Source organism: Anastrepha ludens, chromosome 6, assembly GCF_028408465.1.
Source record: "Anastrepha ludens isolate Willacy chromosome 6, idAnaLude1.1, whole genome shotgun sequence".
NCBI classification, from domain to species: domain Eukaryota; kingdom Metazoa; phylum Arthropoda; class Insecta; order Diptera; family Tephritidae; genus Anastrepha; species Anastrepha ludens.
Genome location: NC_071502.1, coordinates 77940499 through 77965903, shown reverse-complemented (window position 1 = coordinate 77965903; position 25405 = coordinate 77940499). Strand labels below are relative to the sequence as shown.

At 36.3% G+C, this 25405-nt stretch overlaps 1 protein-coding gene across 1 annotated transcript in view; it reads right to left on the bottom strand.

Moving 5' to 3' along the window:
• Positions 1-6475: 6475 nt before the first annotated feature.
• LOC128865995 (proton-associated sugar transporter A) overlaps positions 6476-25405 on the bottom strand; it is a 58800-nt gene continuing 39870 nt past the window's right edge. Inside the window, exons 2-7 of the mRNA XM_054106444.1 lie at positions 8089-8906; positions 7813-8015; positions 7416-7751; positions 7222-7352; positions 6968-7142; positions 6476-6879 (exon numbers count right to left, since the gene is read on the bottom strand). Coding sequence (XP_053962419.1) covers positions 6658-6879; positions 6968-7142; positions 7222-7352; positions 7416-7751; positions 7813-8015; positions 8089-8854 — 1833 coding nt within the window. The 5' untranslated portion in view covers positions 8855-8906 and the 3' untranslated portion in view covers positions 6476-6657. The remainder of the gene's footprint in view (positions 6880-6967; positions 7143-7221; positions 7353-7415; positions 7752-7812; positions 8016-8088; positions 8907-25405) is intronic.

The following is a 25405-nucleotide window of genomic DNA, read 5'->3' as shown; positions in this document are numbered from 1 at the left end:
ATAAACCTTCCTTCCAATGGGTGGATGCAGAAGTTGTTTCCAAAATATGAATGTATCTATTAATTAAAAATAAATTCAAAATAAATAAAAAAGCTCTCTAAATATAATAATAATTAAATAATAAATAACTAAATAAAGCAAGGTAGGTAAGTAAAATTTGTGTTTAGTCAATTAAATTAGTTGGATCCGCTTCTTCTATGAAATAATTTGTAGCCCTACTTTACTTAGGTAACATGAAAGCTTCATAATGGCGAAACTTGCAACTTCGCGATCTGTTTTAAATTTAAAATGAATTGGTTAAATATAATTCTTGGATTAAGTTAAACCATTTGTTTTCATTTAAGTAAAAATATACTTTTTTGCTACCAATTTTACCGAAAGGGATTTAATTTTTTCCACTTTCTGCGCCCTTTTTAAATGCAATCTTTTGTAAGGGGGTGCCCAAATTCAAATGTTACAAGTGAGCAAACCTTTAATTGCTAAATTGAATCATGGCAAAGATATGAACAATCAAGAAAAACAAAACAAAATTTGAAGTTTTATGTGCATCGCTGTTTTTGCCGATAACACTGATCAACAAAAAAAAAACTTTCGGAAAATATCTTGGAAACCAACACTTGTTTTAAGACAAGTAAGACATGCTGATTACAAATATAGAAACCATTTGTCTCTATCACCCACCGTTGTTTAGATATTTGGCATTGACCATTTATATATGTTTAATATTGTATCAAAGCAAACAACTCGCAGGCAAGTCACAGTAGAGCATATATCGCTGAATAGAGTACTACTTAACATAAATACACATAGTTTAAGATATAATACACTTGTAAAATACATAGGTATAACGTAAAGTTCCTTAAATTAAAAGTTAGTTTGGTTTGAATTTCTTGGCTGTAGACTTGTGCTGACAATTTGGCATGTTGCGCTGAAGCATCCAGCAATAGTCGGCTAACATTGCTGCACTCCATCGACTTTGATAGCTTGACTCCATCACCGAGATGTCCTGATGGAAACGTTCACCATGTTCATCACTAACAGAACCTAGGTTTTTTGGAAAGAAGTCGAGATGTGAGTCGAGGAGATGAATCTTGAGGGAAATGTTACAACCCATTAACTTGTACGCACTAATGCACTTCTGCACAATATTTACATAGTCAGGAGATTTATTATTTCCAAGGAAATTGGCTACAACAGACTTAAATGCCAACCATGCTTTTTTTCAGTTCTGCTGAGTAAATCTTCGAAGTGACTGTCTGCTATGATCTTCCTTATTTGTGGACCTATGAATACACCTTCTTTCACTTTCGCATAACTCAACTCTGGAAACTTGCTGCATAGGTACCGAAAGCATCTGAGTTTTTGTCTAGTGCCTTCACGAAGTTTTTCATGAGCCCCAGCTTTATATGAAGTGGAGGCATAATAACTTTTTCACGCTCAACCAATGGCACACGCAGGACGTTTTTACTACCTGGCTCCATTTTATCTCTAATGGGCCAATTCTTATTTATATAGTGGTGCTTCCTATCTCTGCTGTCCCACTCGCAGATAAAGCAGCAGTACTTGATGTACCCTGTCTGCATTCCCATGAGAATAGTGATCACTTTTAAATCACCACACATATTCCAATTGTAATCGCGATAGCAAATTTTTTCAAGAAGTAGCGACATGGTTTCGTACGTCTCTTTTAGATGAGTAGAATAACCAACCGGTACTGATGCATGCATGCTTCCATTGTGTAATAATACAGCCTTCAAACTTGCCTTGGAGGAATCAATAAATAGACGCCATGGTTCAGTCTTATGTTCTACACCGAGGCTTGACATAAGACCTTGGATGTCAGTCAGAGTCTGCCATGTTGCTGAAAGACGAACTTTCTTCTTGTGTTGCATCATCGACTCTGTATTCTGTAGGTGATGTTGGTATTGGACAACTGACTGGATCATGTGGAATTGGTTTTGAAACCGAGGGAATATCTGGATACTTCACAGATGAACGAGTCTTGTATGAGAAACCTGTGACATTTGTCAAACAGAAATAACAGTCAGTGATGTGGTTGCTTGACTCACGCCATATCATAGGAACTCCAAATGCCAGATGGTTGTTATTTTTAGCCTTCCTTCCTTATCCAACCCCGTAAGTTGCATGCATATGTCAAACAAATGAACTGTGGTGCCCATAACTTGCCGCTGTCAACCTTTGAATCAAAGTATAGTTCATAAGCTTTTCTCAGAAATGGTGTAAATGTCTTTCGGTGTCTTTTGTCTGTGAGATAGCCGCACACATAACAAAACAAGTCTGGTGAATTGATGCAGCCTCTAGACGCCATTGTTTTCACTGAAAAAAAATAGCAAATATGTTATTAACTTAGTAAACTAAACTCTATTTTCTTATTCATTCGTAACAATAAGGGATTAAAAAATGTATGTTTATGTTAATATCTTAAAAACCTGCCGTGATAGAGAAAAACGGTTTTCAGATTTGTAATCAGCATGAAAAACTGCTTTAGAAAATGTAATCATCAAACAAGATATTTTTGGGTTGTTATTCAGTGTAATCACTCAAATCTAGACTAACGTGAATAATAAACAATATATGTAAGTATTCAGTCCTTCTTAAATATAATATGTAATTAACAATGTTTCACTTATATTAATAGAAGTAATTGTCGCCTTTCAAAATTCATAAATGTTGTTACTTATTTGATAGCATTGCCTACAACAGTTGCTTTCAAACTACCTTTGATAAGCTTTGAGGTAGAGCTTGTAAGCGGATATTATATACTACTTTATCGACCTCAATTATAGTGCATTATGCGCTTTCGAGCTAATTATTTTTTAAGTATATACTTATAAAAATGTAGCTCTCACGTACTGAAGTTATGATCTTTCATAATACAGAATAATTACAGAAGAAATAATAAATCTTCTTGTAGCTACTGAGATCTATTAACAGCGAGAGATCAGCGTAAGAATTCTAATAGCAGCAGATAGATCTCTTCATGTCGTGTTCGTTTCTGGACCAATTTCGGCCAATAGCACCTTAAGATCTGACAAGCTGATGCTGTCACCTAAATTACGATCAGATATGGTTAACATTTAGAATAAATTCCGCTCCGCTCTGATAGTTTCACTTAATAGTTCAAAATATATAGCACTGAGTTAGTCTCACCAAATACAGAGTATAACCTTGGCGTCATATATAAGTTTGGTCGTCAACGAAGAAGCACTCCCGAGATTTTGCATTAACTTTCTGCGATTCTCTTTATCGTAGTGGACTCCTTTTCGTCACCACTTGCATTTGATAAGCGACAGCCATAGTTTTCTTCCAATCCAAACTTTTCGCAATTGACATATAAACTAACATTGGCCTGGAATAAACTAATGAAGAATTTCACTTATGCGGTGTTGTAGTTAAGTTCACATATGTCTAAACTGTACCTGTAGTGATGGATATCTTGTAAAGTACCCCTCAAACAATTAAAAGTTAATGTTCGTTGTCAAGGTGAAATTTCACACTAAACAAAATCGTTTGTTGTTTGTTCCATTCAGTTGTGAGGTACAGGGTGTTAACAATGTAAGTCAGTAAAGAGAAAATTCGGTCAATTTTTTCTTTGATAAAAGCGAAAATGCAAGCCAGGCCGCTGAAACTGTGAATGTTGTTTATGATGCCGATATTGTAACAGAGAATAACGCGTTTGGAGTTTCCGCTTTGGTACGCATCAGACTGAGAGGAGACGTGCCAAATTTCAAAATACTTTGAATTATCTAGACAGTTCTCATTTCATTTTCCATTGAAAGCATTTAAGTATGTCAATTTTAAAGTATTAGACCATATTTTTAGCAAAAAAATTAGACACAATTCAAGAAGGCTAACGCTTTTCTTAAATGGTAATACATAGGTCCTTCTGATTGGTGCAGCTTTCATGCAACTCTGTTGTGATACAAAATTGTAACGAACAAAAACATGCGGCTTAGTATTACAAATTGTTGACGGCATATAAATTAATTTCATTTCATTTATTTCATTTTAAAGGTACAGTAAGACGGAGAGACAAATACACTTCGTGTATTTAGGAACCAGCTTTAACACCGATAACAATACCAGCCTGGAATCTCTTTTGCCAACAAGTGCTACTTTTGACTAAGTAGGCAAATGAGTAGTAAAGTCCTCTCTCGACGAGCAAAACTAACACTCTACAAGACTCTCATCATGCCCGCCCCAACGTATGGCGCAGAAGCGTGGACGGTGACAACATCAGATGAAGCGACGCTTTGGGTGTTTGAGAGAAATATTCTTCGCAAAATTTTTGGATCTTTGCATGTTGGCAACGGCGAATATCGCAGGCTATGGAACGATGAGTTTTATGAGCTTTACGACGACATAGACATTACGCAGCGAATAAAGATCCAGCGGCTTCGTTGGCTGGGTCATGTCGTCCGAATGTATACAAACGCTACGGCTCTGAAAGTGTTCGATGTGGTACCAGCTGGTGGTAGCAGAGGAAGAAGAAGGCCTCCTCTGTTTTGGAAAGCTCAGGTGGAGAAGGACTTGGCTTCACTTGGTGTGTCCAACTGGTGCCGGTTAGTACGAAAAAGAAACGACTGGCGCGCTTTGTTAAACTCGGCCAAAATCGCGTAAGCGGTTATCGCGCCAATTATGAAGAAGAATCCGAGAATATTTTTGGCATACAAGGATATGTGATCAAGCTTGATTTTTCAATAAATGGACCTACCGTGCCACGTTATAATGTGCTAGATTTGAGAGTTAGAGCTAGATTTCTAGCTATACCAAGATTGGTCCCAATCTATTCGAATTTCAATTCCGTTTCGTTTGACTGATGTCAAAGGAAAAGCACGATATTACTTTAGCAGAACAACACCCATTTGGTAAATTTCCGAACGCATGAACTCAGATAGCTTAAACCATTTGTTAAACAAGGTATTTATTAACTTTATGGAGGGCCTAATGTCGTATTTCACTAAGATAACACAAGCATCCTTGGACCACATGCCCCTGAAGTTCGCTTCGGAGAAAAGATTCAAGTGATAAAGGGGCCATCACAGTCCCTCAACTTAAATCCGATGGAGAAGATGGTAGGCAGTCTTTCCCGTCCAATGTAGACTGGAAGTCGTATGACTCAGCTCTGAGAATAGCTACGCAACGTCGTATGGTCTCGAATCCCATTTTTAGAGTTTCAAAATGCCATTGTTTCGATGGCAAACCGGAGTTTTGAAGCGATAAATAAATTTGGAGATGGGACGCACTATTATTTTTATAATAAACATATTTATCATGTTCGTTTTTCAAATAATTTATTGTAAATATTTAAGAACCAGTGCCTTTAATATAAGTTTGATTATAAAAAAAAAGTTTCGCTAATATGCGTTGAAGAAATGAAGAAACAATTTACGTGTTTTATTCAAAACTTCTTAAGGGAAAACAAGGTGCCTTTGGTGGAATTTCACGGAATGTATATGTGTACGCATATTTTCTTGGTTGCGTGGTTGTATGATCATTATATACAAGTAAAATAGGCGACTTAAGGGGTTAGGGGTAGTCAGAGGCCCGAAAAAATGATGATTTTCACGAATTTTTTTTTGCTACTTAATTAATTTATTTAACAAAAATAAAAACATAGCATACAAACATAACTTGACTTCACCAAAATTTCAAAAAAAAAAAATTAATAATTGCAAAAGTTATCGCTGTTTGTGTGAAGCCCGTTTCTCCAGAAGTCCCTTGCGGTGAACATCACAAGTCCTTGCAGATTCATCTAAAACCAATCGGATGAGAAAAATTATTTTTATTGATAGATAATCTCGAGCCGGATCGAAGCTTTTTTTTTTTCCAAAATGAACAAAATGGCGGACTCAGAAAATTTTTTCCAGATTTAAAAAAAAAAAACCAACAGTTAATTGTTAAAAAAAAATCGAAATTTTTGAAAAAAAAAAAAATCCTTCGATCAGTCACAAGTTTTTTATGTTTTTAAAAAGCTGTATAAATTTTATTGAAATCTACGTAGCGGTTTTTAAGTTACAGTGTTCACCAGTTTGAAAAACATAGTTTTGAGAAAAACGCATATAAAGTTTTGCTATCTGCTCTGGAGCGCCCGAGCGCCCGTTGTAAATTGTTGAATAACTCGAAAAGTATTTGTCGAATTCACTTCATATTTTTACACAATATTTTTAAGATATTATACTTTAAGAAAATGCAAAAAAAAAATCGATTTTTTGAAAATTCTGACTACCCCTAACCCCTTAAACGAGATCTCAAATATCATCAAAGACGCGACGATTACAAATGTTTGATAGCACCGATTAATTAACTGATGAGTTTCATTGTCCTGTGTGTAAAGTACGCGAAAAAACAAAATAAAATGATGATCACTTGAAGAGCAGACTTGACGGTGTGACGGTTGTGTTTGCTGAACTATTCTCTTCACTTACGTGCTTACGAAATGAAATGCAGCTAATAAAATAAAACTGTTGAAATAATTCAAAAGCATGTTATTCAAATAAATTACAGTTGCTTCAATTACAAAGTATTTTTTATCCTAAATATTTTATCGAGATAACAGTAATTTTTGGTACATAATCTATACAGTATTCTGATTTTAAAATTACATGTATGTATGTACATGTCTAACAATAATTTTTACACATATAAAACAAACATTGCAGATATTGCAGCAATTGACGCTAAAAATGTAGATGCATATAATATGGCACAAGTCGTCTTCATCCATGAAATTAATGGACCTATAGACAATGAGATTACCAGCTGCGCTATAAATACCATACTGCTAATGATCGCCACATCGGTGCCTAAGCCACGGGCCTGTTTCAAAGGAACTGATTCGCCATTGTGCATGCGGAACTATATGAAAATATACAATAAAAGTAATTAATTAAAATAAACAAACGGTCGTTGAAAATTTCTTAAACTTAAAGATAGAGATGCTTACACAATCTTTTGCATGATAGTTGGCCACCAGAATATATGGGATTGTGAAAATAGTGCCATACAGTATGCCCGCTGAAGTACTAAACACGATGACACCCCACTTGGTTGGCCAGATGGCCAATATTAACATACCCACGCCATAGTACAGTATGCCAGTAATGTAAACAACTTTAGTTCTGCAAAGAAACAAAAAATTAAAGTTTGATGTATGCCACAAATATTGAAACGTGAATGTTGCATGCCACCAGCACTTACCCTAATAGCTTCCTCAGCTTGGTTACCGAAATCGAATAAATGGAACAAGATAAAGCGTACACAGACATTCCCCAACAACCAAAGCGAATACCGGCTTCATACAACTCAGCTGCCTCTGAGCCAGGTGGAGCCTGTCATAAAGAAGGTTACGTTAAACGTATGGTAGCTATAGATGAATTAAATACAGAACATACGGTTGGATCTCCATGGAATACCGCCTCCCCAACGAAGTCCGTAAAGTACAAACAGTATGTCACATGACCCATCCAGCAGAGAAGGTTTGTCAGTGCGAGTATTCGCATTGAACGGGGCATCACGAAAATGCTCTTCAAGTACTTTGCCAATGTGATAGGCGCGTCCATGCCTTCATCCAGTTCAACAGCCATTGTCTTATTGTTATTGATGGGTGTAGACTGAGATGGTTGATTATCTTTATTTGTGTTTGCCACGGCTGGTGAATAACCATTTTGGTAGCTTTCCATGTCATACTTTTCTTCCTGTTTAGCATATTCTAGCTCCAAAGCATCGGTCTACTCAAAAAAAGTATCCTACATTAGTGTAATCTTTTCTAACTGTAAATGAAAATATTACCTCTTTAATGTAATAAACAGCGTTGTTCTTTTTGGTTATTTCCTTCTTAATAGCAGTGGCTGAAAGGGGTCTCAACATTTCGTCTCTTTCGATTAACCTCAGTGGAATTTCGCGGAACGTTGTAATGGTGACAAAGTAACAAATGATGAATATAATGGTAACCATTCCAAAAACCGTAGGAATGTTGCCACCTAATGCTGCGCCTGAAGAGCATACATGCATACATACATAATTATAAAAATTCTCTATTATCAAAAATATTTTCTTTAAACGAACCAAATTTTGTTTTCTCCCAGTCGATGCCACCGATGGCATAACCAATCGTACCACCGAAACCTGCCAACAGTGAAAAGGTGGTTAGGCCACGTGCCTGATCCTCAGGTACACACACATCCAACATGTACGTACGAGCCGGTGTTTGACAAGTATCTGCATTCAGGTCCAACAGTACCATGCCAAGTATTGTCAATATCGCAGCAAATTTGAAATTCGCTGTAACCGGCCCATCCGTGTTTTCTGCGTCAGATGAGACTAAAGCAGCCGCTAATCCATCATTCGTAGCCGTTAAATTATTGGTTGTGGTTGTATTATATCCAATATCGCCCAATAATAAACCAAGATCTTTTCCGTAAGGCACCAGTATCAAGCCTGTTAAGATACCCACCGATAGGACAGTAATGATCGGTCGACGTCTACCCCAATTAAGTGTACAACGATCACTAATCGATCCTAATAATGGTGAGATGAAAAACCCAATAACGGGAGAAACGCCCCAGGCCATGGTCATCAGTTTGTGATCGATGCCAATCTGTAATAGGATCGGGGACACGAAGGACGTTTCGGCCGCATAGGCAAACTCAATGGCCATTGCAATAACGGCAAGCCGAAACATTTCAAAACGCGTCTTGAGCCGGAAGACGTGTGAGTAGTCGTGTTTCTGATTACGAGCATGGTTTTCGCGAGCTTTCAACATATATTTAATCATTGGATTTTTCGTCGATGACATACTCTGCTCACTGGCAGCTGCGGCTACACCAACCATTTCCGGATTTTATTATACTGATTGAGGTTTGAGATGTTGAAGAGCAAGCAAACTGAAAAATCAAAAAGAAATATTATTGTAAGTATAAGCCAAAATAAAAGCAAGTAGATACTACACAAATAAATTTCGAAAATATCATATGTTATACCCGGCTATTAAATCGGAAACCCAAACCATGTAGGAGTCAACTGAACTTTTGGTAGAGTGATGTCGGGCAGTAAATGTGCGCTTCTTTGAAACTTGGTTTTTTTTAATTGGAGAACTGAGAAAACCTCCAACAATAACAATTTAAAAAAAATCTGTAAAAAATAGTATATATTTCAGAAGAATCTTATCTAAACAGAAGATACAAAAACGCATTAATTAAATTTAAATGAGGAATAACTACTTTTGCTAGTTTTTACATTCTGTCTAAAAGGTACCGGGAATTGTTCAATAAAACGCAAAATTATTGTTTAAGCATTAAACTAAATTTTTTCGCCTTCAAAATAGGCTCCATTCGAAGCAATACACTTATGCCAACGATTAGTCCAGTCATCAAAGTACCTTTTAAACGCGTTTGAACAGATCTTCACGCGATCTTTCAGCGGGCTAAAACCGGTGGTTGTTCGATTAAAGTTATCGAGTTTTTGTGCTCACAATATGAGTATTGTGAGACGGTACGTTATTATGTTGCAAGATCCATGAGTTTTCTTTCCACAAATTGGGCCATTTCCTATGCAAATTTTCGTTTCAACTCTCTTGGAACGAGTCGAGCAGCCACGCGTCTCATGCTCAATTGGTGGTGTAAAATGTTGCGAATTGATTCGTGATTCGACACCCTAAGGTCCCTCAAACTTAAATGACGGTTTTCCAACCAGCATTGATGGTCGATCAGATCGAGGCAAATCTTCCACGACTTTTCGGTCCTCTGCAAAAGCCTTATACCACTCGTAGATCCGTGTTTTTTGATAAAGCACACTCGCCATAGGTTTTCTGCAACACTTTCAACAATTCAGCATACGAAATCCCGTTCAATAGACAAAATTTAAGACAAATTCTTTGTTCGATATTTTTAGCCATAGTGAAAATCGCAAACCTGCGGTTGACTGATATAATTAAATGCCAAATACAAGCTAATTGACAGATCACGCTCAAACTATGCGACACTATAGACGACAGTTGTAACAACATTCCAGCAAACAAAATCTAGACATATGTGTAACGCGTGCGGAAAAGTTGCACTGCTGGATTAATAAAGTGTGTGACAAATTTCAGCCCAATCGTACGATATCTTCTGTCGCCAGCTTTGACACGTAACGATTCCTTATGATTTAACCTTTATTTTGAAAAAAAAAATTTTATTGTGTCTATAATAGTTCTCGAGATATTGCGATTTTAGTGGAAGCGCGCACGCACGGTTTAGGTAACAGGTGTGCAATGCGCGCTGCGTTATGTGTTCCTGTATGAAGTGACTGGAGCAGACTGCTGCAGGTCTGTGCGCGTTTTTCTACTCCCGCGCTGCGTAACCGCGAACTTCACGGTGCGCGCTTCCACTAAAATCGCAATATCTCGAGAACTATTATAGACACCATAAAATTTTTTTTTTCAAAATAAAGGTTAAATCATAAGGAATCGGTACGTGTATAACAGAAAATCTAAAAAACTGGCCAAATCAACTAAAAATTGATTCAAAAAATTTTTTGACTTTTTTTTGGTCAAAATTTCGAAATTTTTTTTTTAACATAATACTAATTTAAACTACTTATTTGTTTCTATATTGTCTGTAAATTGCATTGAAATCCATCCAACGGTTCAAGAAATATTGATTTTTGAAAAAAAACATGGTCCCGATTTTCAACATGGCGTAGATGACTCAATTTTGAAAATTTTTCAAAATCCTTTTAGGCTCGAATGTATCTTACCTAGAACTAATATTTCCCAAAGTTTCAAAGAAATCGAAAGACCACTTGCAAATCTCATATTTTCTGACGGAGTCTTACCCTCTTTTGAAAATACTATTTGTTATCATACCGGTATATGTTAAATACAAATTTTAACAAACAATTTAATTCACTACACTCCACTCTGTTTGTTTGATCAAGCAATACGTTTATGGAGCTCCCAGTAGCTCGTCCTTGTACTGCGAGTTGAATTGAAGTTACAGCAATTGATTTGTCTATTTTTTCTTCCGCTTTATTCGAAAGATATTGTTTGGTATAAAAGCATTTAATTATAATCTTTTATTAAAAGCTTATATGACGACAATGGCATTAACCAAATTTTTCCTAAGACAAACGTTTAATTGCCCATTGTTTGGAAGTCCTAAAGATTTGCCAGATCATCAACTACCAAGTTATGAAGATGTAATGAGATGTTGTTTTTTTTCAAACTTGAGAAAAAAAAGTTACTCAAAAAGAGCAAGCTTTTCTGTCAGACCAAAGAGGTGCTCGTATAAGCCTTATCGGAATAGTGGACATACCTGAAACAAAGAAACTTATAGAAAGACAACGACGCCGCATTGAGATGACCAGGCAAATAACTAATAAAAAATTCTGTAGTCCTATCCCTCTTGCTCTACGTTCGGCTGCAATATATCGGAAGTGAATGATAGTTCAGAAAGTGACACCTCTAATTCTGATACTAGTCAGCCGAACTTTATCATTGGTTTTGATTCGCCCTCTACTTCTCAAATGCGTATGAGATTACAGGAAACTGCAGTTATAGGCCAGCGATATGGCGTAAGTGATAGAGCAACGGCAATGCTTGTTAATTCAGTACTTAAAGATGTTGGTTTGATCTCTTCCGAATCACGAAACCTCATGACGAATAAAAAAAATTTTAGACGCGCCGTGAAATACAACTCAAAGATCGCGTCAATGACGTTGCTCCAAAGGTACTATATTTTGATGGTCGAAAAGACGACACGTATATTCAGGTCAAAAGGGGAAACAAATTCTACCGTCAGGTGATCAAAGAAGAACATATTTCAATTTTATCTGGGCCTGGATCGCAATATTTAGCTCACGTTACACCGTAATCAGGCAGCGCTGTGGATATTACAGACAGGATTTATGAAGCGGTTATGACAGAAGATGGTTTCGAGGAATTAACAATAGTAGGTTGTGATGGAACCGCAGTTAATACCGGACCAAAAGGAGAGATCTTAAGATGTCTAGAGGATAAACTGGGACGTTCGCTTCAGTAGTCAATATGCCTCCTTCATTTCAATAAACTATCGTTTCGAAGTATTTTCCAGTTCATAAATGGTGTCACTTCTGGGCCGACATCATTTAGTGGCCAAATTAGCTCAAAACTAAACGGTTGCGAAAACCTTGAAGTGGTGAAATATGCACCTATTAATTGTGAATTATCCATCTTAACTATGGATCTCAGAAAAGATCAAAAGTATTTGCTGAAAATATCAAAGGCAACCCAGAGAGGTACTTGCCTATCGGAACTTATATAATATTTTGTGATCCTGGTCGAATCAACCACGCTTGCTGGCTTACGTGTGCTAATAGAATTTTGCGTTTGAATATTTCAACATTTCGACCTTCAGCTATGCTCAAAGTTCTTGTAAAATATTTACTGACCGTCTATGTCCCAATGTGGTTTAAAATACGAAATAATAGCTCTCTTGAAAAAGGGCCAAGGCTCCTGTTTGAAACTATCAGACGGACTCGGTACCCCGGAACGCATATTTTGCTCTTCTGGAAACATCCTTTTAACAATGATGACTGATGAGAGACGAGAAATTCGCCTCGATGCTCTCGCATTCTACCCAATCTCGATTTTGATGCTGATGATTACAGCAAAATGATAAACTGGTCCTCGGTAAATATCTCCCCTTCTAAAGAATTTAGCAAATGAAATTCTTACGCAGATTTTATCATCCAACAATGTGTATAAGAATTGGGCGTTCTCTAAATATCCATGCCACACACTTGCGAATGGTGAAACTCGTTACTGAAGCATCGCTTCAAGTATGCGGAAGTGACGCTCGGGGTGGCTTCATTCGCTGTACTTTAGCATCCCGTCAAACTATGCCTCAGGTTGACAACAAAGCACAATACTTCTTCTGATTTGATAAATATGAAATGAACTATTGCTTCACGTTTAAAAAACGCAGAGTTTCTTGAAATACTTTTTATTTTATAATTTTCTATCAATACTGCAAAATGTGGACAAAAAGAAAAAAATTTGGTAAACATGAAATGAATTATTGCTTTAAGTTTAAAAACCGCAGTGTTTTCTTGAAATACCTTCTTTTTTTTATTTTTTTACAATATTACAAAACATGAAAAAAATAACAAAACTAGTTAAAAAAAAATTAAATTAAAAATTAAAAAATAAATAATAAATATAATAAAAAAAAAAAAAAATTAAAAAAAAAAACAAAACATGAAAAAAAGAACAAAACTAGTTTAAAAAGAAAAATAAAATAAAAAATTAAAAAATAAATAATAATTAAAAAACAAAATTACAAAAAAAAAACAAAACAAAAGAACAAAAAAACAAAAACATAGAAACCTAAAGTGCAGCCAGCAACCTCCACGTGGTAGGCTCTAGGCTACAAAAATATTTATGTGATCGTATTTTCGCAATAAAAAATAGGCAAAAAGCTGCACAATCAATAACGTTTTATTATTATTTTATAGTGTACAGGTGCTCAATCTTGGATAAATTTATATCTAATTAGTTTATAGTCCTTATTTTTGGTATGAAATGTGCTCCGGAATGTATGCATAGAGAAAAAAAAATATCCTGAAAAAATAAAATTTTTCAGAATATCAACTGAAATTTCAATATTTCAGGCCTCTGCTGGCGACAGAAGATATTGTTCGATTGGGCTGAAATTTGGCACACACTTTATTAATCTAACAGTGCAACTTTTCCGCAGTATTAGAATTCGATCTTAAAAAAAAATTTTTTTTCGGCCCACTCTAATGTATACCCCTAGTTTATTTATCTCTTCTAAGATATTATTTCATCCCCATGAACATCTGCTATTATTGCAATATGATATTGTTGTTACTGCAAGGCAATTAGTGAAAGTACTGGTAATTGCATGGCATTCCACACAACATTGGAACGCTAAAAGTTGTATTGCTAAGATTGATGTGATAAGTGAGCCGTTTAAAAAAATTAATTCTTTCTTTGTTCATGGTGTAACAGGTACCACTCATTTTTTGGCCATCAAATTCAGAAAACAGAGCGAAAAGTGCCAAATTAGAATATAATTGGAAAATACGATTCTAAATAAATTAAATATCTATAAGAACATTCTATCAAATACGTACTCGATTACAGGTTTAAAAAACATGTCACTGGTTTTAAAAAATATAAAAAGCTGGATCGAACTGAAATGAATATTAAAATACGAATTATTTTCTGTTACTATTTAAAAAAAATTATCAAAGTCTATTTATGAAGTTCAATTGAATCTTAACCGTCAAACTTGCTGGAAGTAATGAATGACTTTAATGTTAACAAATGCTGTCGATCTCCTTTGCTATAATGCAAATTCAAACTCTGCCTTCTATCATATCTCGAGGGTTTCGGTCAAATATGTATTAACGAAGTTAAGGTCTTGGGTTTAACTACACTTAGGTATGAAGCTTAGCTTCTCCACTCATATCACTTATATTGTTCCAAAATTGGATTTTCTCCAATTTAACAGTTCGGCGTTTTCAGACCCGTGTGCTCTAAAGATGTTATACACTACGTAGGGTTCCGACTTGATTGTGAGTTTTTTTTGTGTATACATATATCAATAATGTTTAGCGTACATAACATGTAAGTCCTATGAACGAGTCTTGATTGTTTTTTTTGTTTTGGTGCTAAGCGCTGTCGGTTGTCGTGCCCTCTTAGAAAAATTAGCGTTCAATATCACTTTTCGGAGGCTCAGTCCAGTTCTATGTTGGGGTTTTCAAGGTCCATTACGCTGAATTTGTTCCTTTGTCGAGAGCCCTCTTAAAATATGTTCCTACTTTGATAATACCTCTTCTGTAGTCAGTAAGAATAAATTATTAATTTTTTTTTAACTGTTGGTAATGGAGACAAATGGAAAAAAGAGGAAATAAATAAAAGAAAATTGGCCTTTATACAAGTTACAAAAAAGATTACGTAAAGAATCATATTTATTCATTATGAAACCAACCTTTCTACTTATGCTTAGGGTTCCCATAATCTTGCAGATAGCTTCCATGGGTTGGAGTTATTCTCTTAATAATATTATTAAAATTGTGGAAATGTGGTAAATGGTAATTTTCTCTAAAACAACAGAAAGTAATGTGACTACTGCTTAAGAAAATAAAAGTGGTGTCAATTAGTAATTATTAAAAATTTCCAGGAGATAAATCAAAAAAATATCGAATATAGTCGATTCTTGTGAATATTTCAATAGCCACCGATACTCATAGGTCACTAAGTTCGCGTGTGCAGAGTTAGAAAACTTTATTATGCTGCTCTTATTTACCCAGTTGATTAATTACAGATTGACCTGCTTAGGGCAAACACATTTTTGCGTGTTGATCAGTTAAGCACTAGAAATAAGAAGAAGTCATTGTTTTAAATCAGCTCAGCTGTCACGCCGATACGAGCACATGGGGGGCGGCTGTCGTTTATAAATTAATTTAGGAGAATTTTATACTCGCAAGCATAAACAAATAAGAAGTGCCGCGTCATATCTGTAGACTTTTGACAAAACCACTTAAGTAGATTTAGCCACAGTATACAGGGGTCGCCGACATGCCTTTTCGGACTTAAAAGTTTGCTTTTATTAACCCATTGGCAACAACTGTGGTAAAGGTACCCCCACTTTTTCTGCGAAGTGTATTGCTATTAGAATTGTATAAAATTATATTAGTAGTAAATGAAAATTCATATTGCTCAAGAAATATGAGAATTTACATAAACCTATCTCAAACTTTTTGCATTCCAACCTGCCTTTTAAATATCTCGTCTGAATGCAGCGAAAAAAACGATTCACCACAGAAACCACATCGCAAAGAAAATTTCTGTTACCGGACACTTGAAAAAAATCGCAGCTTGTATTTTGCGTCCTAAGTAGAGTATACAGGGTAGTCCATATAGTGGTTATCTTTAATCATATATCACTTTGTTAGGGACTGCTCTTTCCTATTTTTTCTTCACTATTTCATTTTCATTGCACGTTGGCGACGGCGAATATCGCATGCGATGAAATGATGAGCTGTATGAGCTTTACGACGATATTAGTCCGGGGGCCAGGGGTCGACTTTGGACTGCGTTTTTATACCGTTAAATTCTTAACTATACTTGTGATTTAGCTTTCATAAATAACGAAAGTGAACGTCAGCTGTCGCACCCGCGGTGGGTGTGATTTTTGTGAATTTTCTAACAACTCATTTTATACTGGCTGCGCGGTAGAGGGGGGAAAATATGCCAACTGAACATATGAACTTGCAAAAAAAAATTGAAAAGTAAAACTACTTTATGCCGATTGAAATTTTTTTACATAATTTTTAGTCCGCGAGCCAGGGGCCATTTTGACCTCATCATTTCACGCCGACTGATTTTAATACTGACGAAACCAACCGTCTACTGGTCCAGTAGCGGTGGGTACGTGCGTGGGATGCTGCGAAACGTGTCGAAACAAAATGTTTAACAACTCATTTAATACCGGCTGAAATTTTTTTCATGTATTATTGACATTTAGTAGAATAAAAATAAATAGTCAGCTGCGCCGTAAAGGGTGGAAAATACGTCAGCTGAACAGGCGAACTTGTAAAATAAATTAGAAAGTAAAACTACTTTATGCCGATTGAAATTTTTTTACATAATTTTGGACACATATAAAAATATAATAATGATGGTCAGCTGCGTTTATAGCGGTGGGAAGACCGTCAGCCGAAGCATTGAAAATTCCGCGCGCCGCCGAGATGTATGCACGTAATGATACATTCTTGTATTCATTCTCCTATGACGTAACAGCAAAAGTTACTCTCACAATTTTGCTTCAGATGGCCAAACCTTGTAATCTAACATCGTTGTTACCACTGCTTGTTTTGGCTCATGGCTCACTGTATGCATTGTGGGCTTAGCTGAATCAATATTACGCACAATCCACGTTGCTTACGAGGCAAGCAGCTTTAAAAAATACACTTAAGATCGCTTAATTTCTTGTTGCTTCCCCATAGAATTTTTTTTTTTTTTAACTTGGATACGCATTACTTTTATTTGTTTAAATAGTCACATTCGTTTCTCTACAATCCAAGTGTGCCACTGGTTCAACCTAACCTAATCTATCGGGCGCAAGCTATGTATGTATGTATATAGCGCACCATTGTGTACCGAGTATACCCTAAAAAGCGCACAATACCCTAGTGTATGTATAGTAGCACAATACTGTGTTTTTATTCAAAGAAGAATAGCCTTTCATTCATTGCATATTAAATATTATAAATTCCGGATTACGACTAGTACAAGTTTTCATACGATGGCAAGTCATGTTTCTATGATATTTTCACGCATCAGCTTCGTTTATGCGGTAATGTAAGAATGCATATACCAAACGTATAACTAACTATGTAGTATATTGTATGCAGTTATATGTATGGTGTGTACATATATACTTACATATATATTTTGCTCTACATAACATTGCCCACAATCTTTATCAATATATGATTGATAAACGGCATCAATGGAATACAATTTATATTTATTACATGAATATTCAAGTACGTGCATACGAAGTTTGGTGGAGGTCTTTTCTCGAAAAATACAATATTTATTGTACTATTCATCAATATCCATTTTAACCCCATTCAAAGTGATACAGGGTATTGCCGCGGCAGCCGAATCAATGATAGAGTACAAAAAGTGGGATTAGGCAAGTGGGTGTGGTACTGCCCAGTGGAATGCAATTTTTAATGAGCCATCATTTTGGAACCGCTAGTGATACCGCCGTTGCCTAATAGTCTTGTGCGTAACTACCATTGGGTAGGCCCCGGAACCATATCAAGACGCATACCACAAATTGGAGAAGGAGCTCGGCCAAACATCCAACAAATGATTCATGCCCCAATAATACATATATATAAATAATTATACATACATATGTATGTGCATGCATACATATATAGCAAGCTATGTTATGCTGAGTACCACACAGGGTCACCACCTACCTACTGATATCTGTGAAATTTATAATCAATCACTTATAAATTCCGGGCGGAGGAAGTAATCTAGCTTATATTATATATAGGCTTCTAGTAGCGCATATTTATATGAGGGCGAGCTTATGAATTTTTTGCTAGCTGAAGATATTAGATTTTTTTCTTGATAATCCCACTAATATGGTGCTGCAAATGGGAAAGTTTGTTCATTTGGATGTTTGTAACTCAGTCACTCGAAAACTGCTTAACGCATATACATTGAATTGAAAATAGGCTACTTTTCCAAGAGAGTTATCACGTTTTAAAAAAGTGAAATTAAATTAATTAGTTCATTCAAATGTTATAATGTAGGTATCAAGTCAAACAAGTTTGAGAGAGCTCAATTTCGAGAAAATTTGCCACTGGCTCGGAAAATTAAGTCCATGAACAATTAATAAAAGAAATATAGCAATATGGGTGCCAAAGGAAAGAGGTTTAAAGAAATCTTAATATCAAAAATAAAATTAGATAGGTTTGAGACGTGTTTTAAAATTAAATTTAATAATTAATAATAAACAATCGCAATAATTCAGTGAAACAAATTTAAAAAAGCTTTTTTTAGAAAATATTTTTGGAGCTGGCTACCACCTGTTTAAAAGGGTTACTTCAATTTAATAAATACGGTTACTGAAATACTAATAATAGGACTATGAATAAGTTCGTGCGGTTTTACAACAGATGGCGTAACTTGATTATTATTCCATCGATCCACATTTCCAAACATTCATTGGAGAGCTACTGTCGTAAGGCACAAACGTCAGTATAAGTTTTTTATTTGAAGCGTAAACAACAATATTTTTACCACACTTGAAAATGTCGAATTTCGTGCCAAATAATGTGTTTTTGCGGGGAATTCTTCTTCATTATTTTAATATGAAGAAAAAAGCAGCCGAAAGTCATCGTATCTTGGTGGAAGTTTATGGTGAGCATGCTCTATCTGAGCGAACGTGCCAGAAGTGGTTTGCACGCTTTAAAAGTGGTGATTTTGGCTTGGAAGACGAAGAACGCGAGGGTGCGCCGCCAAAGTTCATGGATACCGAATTGGAGGAATTGCTCGATCAAGATCCGGCTCAAACGCAAGAAGAGGTTGCAAAAACTTTGGGAGTTGATCAATCAACCATTTCCAAACGTTTAAAAGCCATGGGAATGATCCGAAAGGTAGGCCATTGGGTGCCGTATGAATTGAAGCCAAGAGACGTTGAACGCCGTTTTATGGCATGCGAACAACTGCTTCAACGGCACAAAAGAAAGGGTTTTTTGCATCGAATTGTGACTGGCGATGAAAAGTGGGTCCATTACGACAATCCAAAACGTCGGGCAACGTATGGATACCCTGGCCATGCTTCAACATCGACGTCGGCGCAGAATATTCATGGCCTGAAGGTTATGCTGTGTATCTGGTGGGACCAGCTGGGTGTTGTGTATTATGAGCTACTGAAACCGAATGAAACGATTACGGGGGATGTCTACCGACGACAATTGATGCGTTTGAGCCGAGCACTGCGAGAAAAACGGCCGCAATACGCCGATAGACACGACAAAGTTATTTTGCAACATGACAATGCTCGGCCACATGTTGCACAAGTGGTCAAAACATACTTAGAAACGCTCAAATGGGATGTCCTACCCCACCCGCCGTATAGTCCAGACCTTGCGCCATCCGATTACTATCTTTTCCGATCGATGCAACATGGCCTGGCTGACCAGCACTTCCGTAATTACGATGAAGTCAAAAAATGGATCGATTCGTGGATTGCGGCAAAACCGACCGAATTTTTCACAAAGGGAATCCGTGAATTGCCAGAAAGATGGGAAAAAGTAGTAGTAAGCGATGGACAATATTTTGAATATTAAATTTGTAACCATTTTACGTCAATAAAGTTTCAAATTTCGAAAAAAAACCGCACGAACTTATTCATAGTCCTATTATATCGGTATGAAATAGCAAAGTATGAACAATTTTTATTTTTGATATTTGTCAACAGAGCTACCACCTGAGAAAAACAATATTCGGTGAAATAAACGTGCTAATGAATAGTATTCGGAAAAAATACATTCTAATAATATACTATATATATAGTATGTATATATATATATATTTATATATAATTGGCGCTTACTCCCTGTTTTGGATGCATGGACGAGCTCCTCTTCCTATTTGTGGAATGCGTCTTGATGTTGCTCCACAAATGGAAGGGACTACAATTTAAAGCCGACTCCGAACGGCAGATCTTTTTTATGAATACGTACGTACTACGAATGGTAATCACGCACAAACCCATTCGGCAACGGCGGCCGAATAAATGATAAATATTGATAAATATTGTTCATTTGCTGGGTAGATGGGTAAAATTAATAAAAAATAAAGTATTATTGCTATTATTATTATTATTATTATAAATATTTATTTATTGAGGCATGGCAACGCAAGCCGGGCATTAGCAAGTATACGACATGTGTTCAAAAAATAAGGTGAATTTTCAAATTTCGCGAGGTACATTCGACTTCCGATTATTATTTTTTATATGTTGGTACACTCGTCTCGAAAATATGTTCACGGTTTTAGTAATATAGCGTGTGTAGTTTGTGAGAGGCATATATAAGAGTGTTTTGCGTGTTCGACGATTTTCTGCTATCAAGAAAGTGCATCAAATTTTGTGTAAGAAATATAATTAAGTGCTCAAAAACACTTCAAATGTTGACAGTGGCATACCATGCGAGTACTCTGAGTCAAAAAAATGTTTACAATTAGTACTCGTACAAGCTTTTCACAGAAGGTTGAGAAGATGTGAACGACGACGCTCGCTCTGGACGCCCCAGCACATCTACACCCAATGAAAATGTTGATAAAGTGAAGAAAATTGTTATGGAGAATCGTCGAATCACAATTAGAGAAATTGCTGAGGATTTCGGCATATCGGTTGGCTCATGTCATACAATCTTTTCCAGTCCAGAAGAGCCATGACCAAAAAAAATACGCAGTTAAATGTCAAGGTTTTGCTCACTGTTTTCTTTGATTACCATGGCGTAGCGCATAAGGAGTTCTTACCATAAGGTCGTACGATAAATAAATAGTATTACCGTGAGAGACTATTTGGCCAAAAACAACACCGTTATCATACCTCAGCCACCGTATTCACCAGATTTGGCCCCCTGCGACTTTTTCCTGTTCCCAAGATTGAACAGACCCTTGAAAGGACGGCGTTTTCGACGTTTGAGGAGATAAAAACCGAATCGCTGAGAGAGCTGAAGGTCATACCAAAAAGTGCATATCAGAACTGCTTCGAAGATTGGAGGAAAACGCTGGAAGAAGTGTATTATATCTGAGTGGGATTAGTTTGAAGGAGATAAAATAGAAGCTGATGAATAAATAAATATTTTTTGAGAAAAATTAAAATTCACCTTTTTTTTTTGAACACACCTCATATGATGTAGGTATGTAGAAGAATAAATTTATTTTACTTTTATAATATTTGAGTTTGTGCCAAACCACAGATATATCTAAAATTGGCAAATTATTTGAAATATGGACCAAAATTGTGAACCTTTGTATGCCACAGCTTGATCAACATTCAGATTCTGCATCAATGTAAGGGGAATGTGTGCATGATTCTTTGGAGCTTGTAAACTCAATCGACCCGCCTTCACTTCCACCCCATAGACTTAGTCTAAAAGTAAGTTCTTCTGCATAGCCTTGAAGCCTATAAACTTTGCAAGGGATCAAGAATGGTAGTAAGAAATGCATATATTGATCCTTGCAATGGATGTATGATAGTAAAGGAGAAAATGTATTTCGACTATTAATTCCAATAGAGTATTTACTTGAATTTCGATTTCCTCTGAGACTTTGCTTCGCAAGACCAAACATTGAAAATGACTGTCCTATCCATGGCCAGTTATAGGTCGGATGTTCTCGAGTGGATAGCTCGAGTAATATTCATGTTGATACACCGCACGATTAAATAAAATTGTAGACGCATAGTCATGGTCAAGTTAAAGACGGCGCTAAGTTAAGTTAAGTTAAGTTAAAACATAATTTAATTTCAGCTTGATGTATTTAAAAGTTAAATTCGTTTTTGCGTATTGGTTGATTGTATTAATGTTGGTAAAATTTCAATAAAAGTTGCCGTCCACATTTTACTTCTTGTCTTATTTCTAGCGTTTAAGTTGAATTTGAGCTTTAGTGTACTAAGAGACTTAGAATAGAATTGCATGAGAAATATTTTTGTGCCACATTTTAATCCGTTATATCCGCCTATTATAAGTATTTTATGCCCTTTTCCACAAAAGAAACAAGAGTTGTGTCAAAATGTTACACAAAAATGTTCGCCGTTACTTTTTAAGTAGAATCGCTGACGACCACGTATACCTAAAACGTAAGAAATTACCAAAAATATTCTCGTATACTCATATTTTTTTTGTGTTATTTTGGAAAATGTTTGATATTTTCGTACAGCGTAATTTGTATGAAAATTTGCATGAAAATCTGTATGAAAATATTTAAAAATTGCATACTCTTCTACCTTCCTCCATCATATTTCAGTATGCAAAACCACAGATTTATGTGTATACATATACATATATATATCTGAATAAACAAACCAACTGATTTATGTGTATTCTTAGGCGGGAGATATATTAATAAATATAGCGATTGTCAACTTTTTCTTAGAATGGACTGCTTCTTATAATTTGTAAATGTAGCAGCAACTTTTTGTTGAAAATTTCATAGCTCATAAAAAACTTCTTCACCAAAATATACTGATAAATTAAGATATTTTTTCTCTCAAAGAGGCTTCGGTTTTTTACAGTATTTACTAGTTAGCAAAGTCTGTATACATACATATATTTATACTTTTATGAAAATTATATATGTATATTGGGTTATATATTCGCCGTTGCTGTTTACAACCTCTTCCCAGCTCTCGACCAATTTGTTGATGCCAAACATCGTTCCGCCAAAAATCGCCTGGGCTAGTGTCAAAGAAGTTGTTGAGCCAGGTTTTAAGGAAGACAACACCCTTCATATGGTTGAAAGGGAGCGGAAAAGATGGTAATGGGTCTGTGCAAAGTCCGGAGAATACGGCGGATGCTGAAGGACCTTCCATTCGAGCTGTTGACGACTCTGCAACATAGGGCCGGCGTTGTCGTGCAGGCGTACGGTTGGACCATATCATTCAGGTCTTTTTAGTCGAATAACCTCATTTAGGCGATGTAACTGGCCAATGTAGAACTCCTTGATGACCGTAACATTCCTTTCGAGCATTTCCCAGTGCACCATGCCCTCCCAGTCTCACCAAACACATATCATTATCTTCTTCGAATGAAGATCCGGCTTGACTCTCGGCTTTGGCGTATCTCCTGGAGCCACTCACTCCTTTCTTTGCGTCATACTGATGTATGGGCAACATTTCTGATCTAAAGTGACGATTCGGCACAAAAAGCGCTGTTTATAACCGCGTGTTGCTCGATGGCGGGCGAGATGCTAGAAGCAATTTGAACGCTACTTTCATTGTTTTTTTCGTTGAGCTCACCTTGAGGCACCTAAGCTCCCAATTTTCCGGTAAATCCCATTGAATGAAGGTGATAGAGAATTGTTTTACGATCGCAGCTAATTTGTTCCGCTAATTCAAGACTGGTTTGGCGACCGTTCTCCCTCAAAAGTGATTGGAGACGTTTTTCATCGCATTCAGGAGGCCTTTCGCTCCGGGACGTGTCATCGAAGTCAAAGTCGCCATTTTTGAACCTTTCAAACCATTTCCGTGCTGTAGACTCTCCTACAACACCTTCTCCGTACACGGCGCAAATGTCCCGGCTGCTTCGACAGCTTTTTTATCTTTTAACAAAGTTTTGTAGAGCAGAAAGACTTCTATCGAATGAATACTTATCCTTTGCCAAACAGCAAACAAGTCGATGTAAAATAAAAGTAAATATAAAAACGCTACGAATTTATTCCCCAACCCAATATTTATGTATGTAGATGTATTTTAGATGGTAGCACAATTGCTTTCTGCGAGTACATAAAGGTTAAGAAAAAACATGAATCTCTTAACGCCACTAAAAGTGGAGGAAAACACAGAGGTGGCAAAAAAAGGTGTAAACTCGTTTACCCGAATGTACCAATACTAGTTCCTTGATATTTCGAGTGGCATATATGTATGTATGTATGTATACCATAGATAACCTGTCTTGTGGAGTGGTTGATTATTCATCGTTGGGCACATCTCAACATCGAATTGATGAATCTTGGCGAAACTAGTTACTATTTATTTCAAAGCGAGGGAATTCGATCAGTTGTTAATTAGACATGCTACGAGTATTGATACATATGAATGTCTGTAAAGCTGGGCACAGACGGAAAACAAATCAAACAAGTATGTACATATGTAGATGCATAAATAAAAAAAATATGATGCGAATGTACATAGTACATACATATTTGGTGTGTATTGCTTCTGCAGCGGAAGCACTGTTATCATACATACTTGTTGTACGCAGAGTGCCTGCGCAAGCTGTGCAAAATTGATAATATAGGGTGGGCCATGTGAAATTTGCTTTTTGAATCGGCTATAAAAAAAACTAATCAATATTTCTTCAAACTTTTTTTTTTATTTTGAAGATTGAACATTGTCATTTATGAATGGAAAATAATATCGTTCAAATGACTGCCACGACTGGATTTACAGTAGGCCATCCGATCAACCCAATTTTTAAGCACATTTTCGATTGTTTGGGCTCCAATTTCCTGAATGGCAACTTCGATTTCGTGTTTTAAAGCATCAATCGTCTCTGGATGGTTCGCATAGCATTTGTCCTTAACGGCTCCCCACAAAAAATAGTCCAACGGGCTTAAATCACAGCTCCGAGGTGGCCAATTGATATCGGAATTTCGGCTGATTATTCGGTTTTCAAAAACGGTAGCCAAAAGTTCGAGTGTAACTTTGGTAGTGTGACAAGCTGCACCGTCCTGTTGAAACAAAGTATCGTCCATGTCATCCTCTTCAATTTTTGGAAACAAAAACTCGTTGAGCATGTCACGATAACGCTCGCCATTTACTGTAACCGCGGAAAAAGAAGAAGACTCACCACTTTGGAAATAGGTTTTCAATATTTCCCAATTTTGTTCGTAAATATCAAACCTTTAAGTAAATTATGAACACATTTGACATGTCATTTGTGTTACCATTCTCAAAAAAATAGGTGGTTCAAAAAGCAAACGCTATATGGCCCACCCTGTATAATACTAATGGAAAAACAAGTTTTGTTTAACTTGAATGCTTCACGCATTTTGAGTACCGGTTCACAACTGTTCAGGTTGTTTTGTGTTTGCCCACATTGCCATGGCACATCGCATGATTTTAGTGGCACA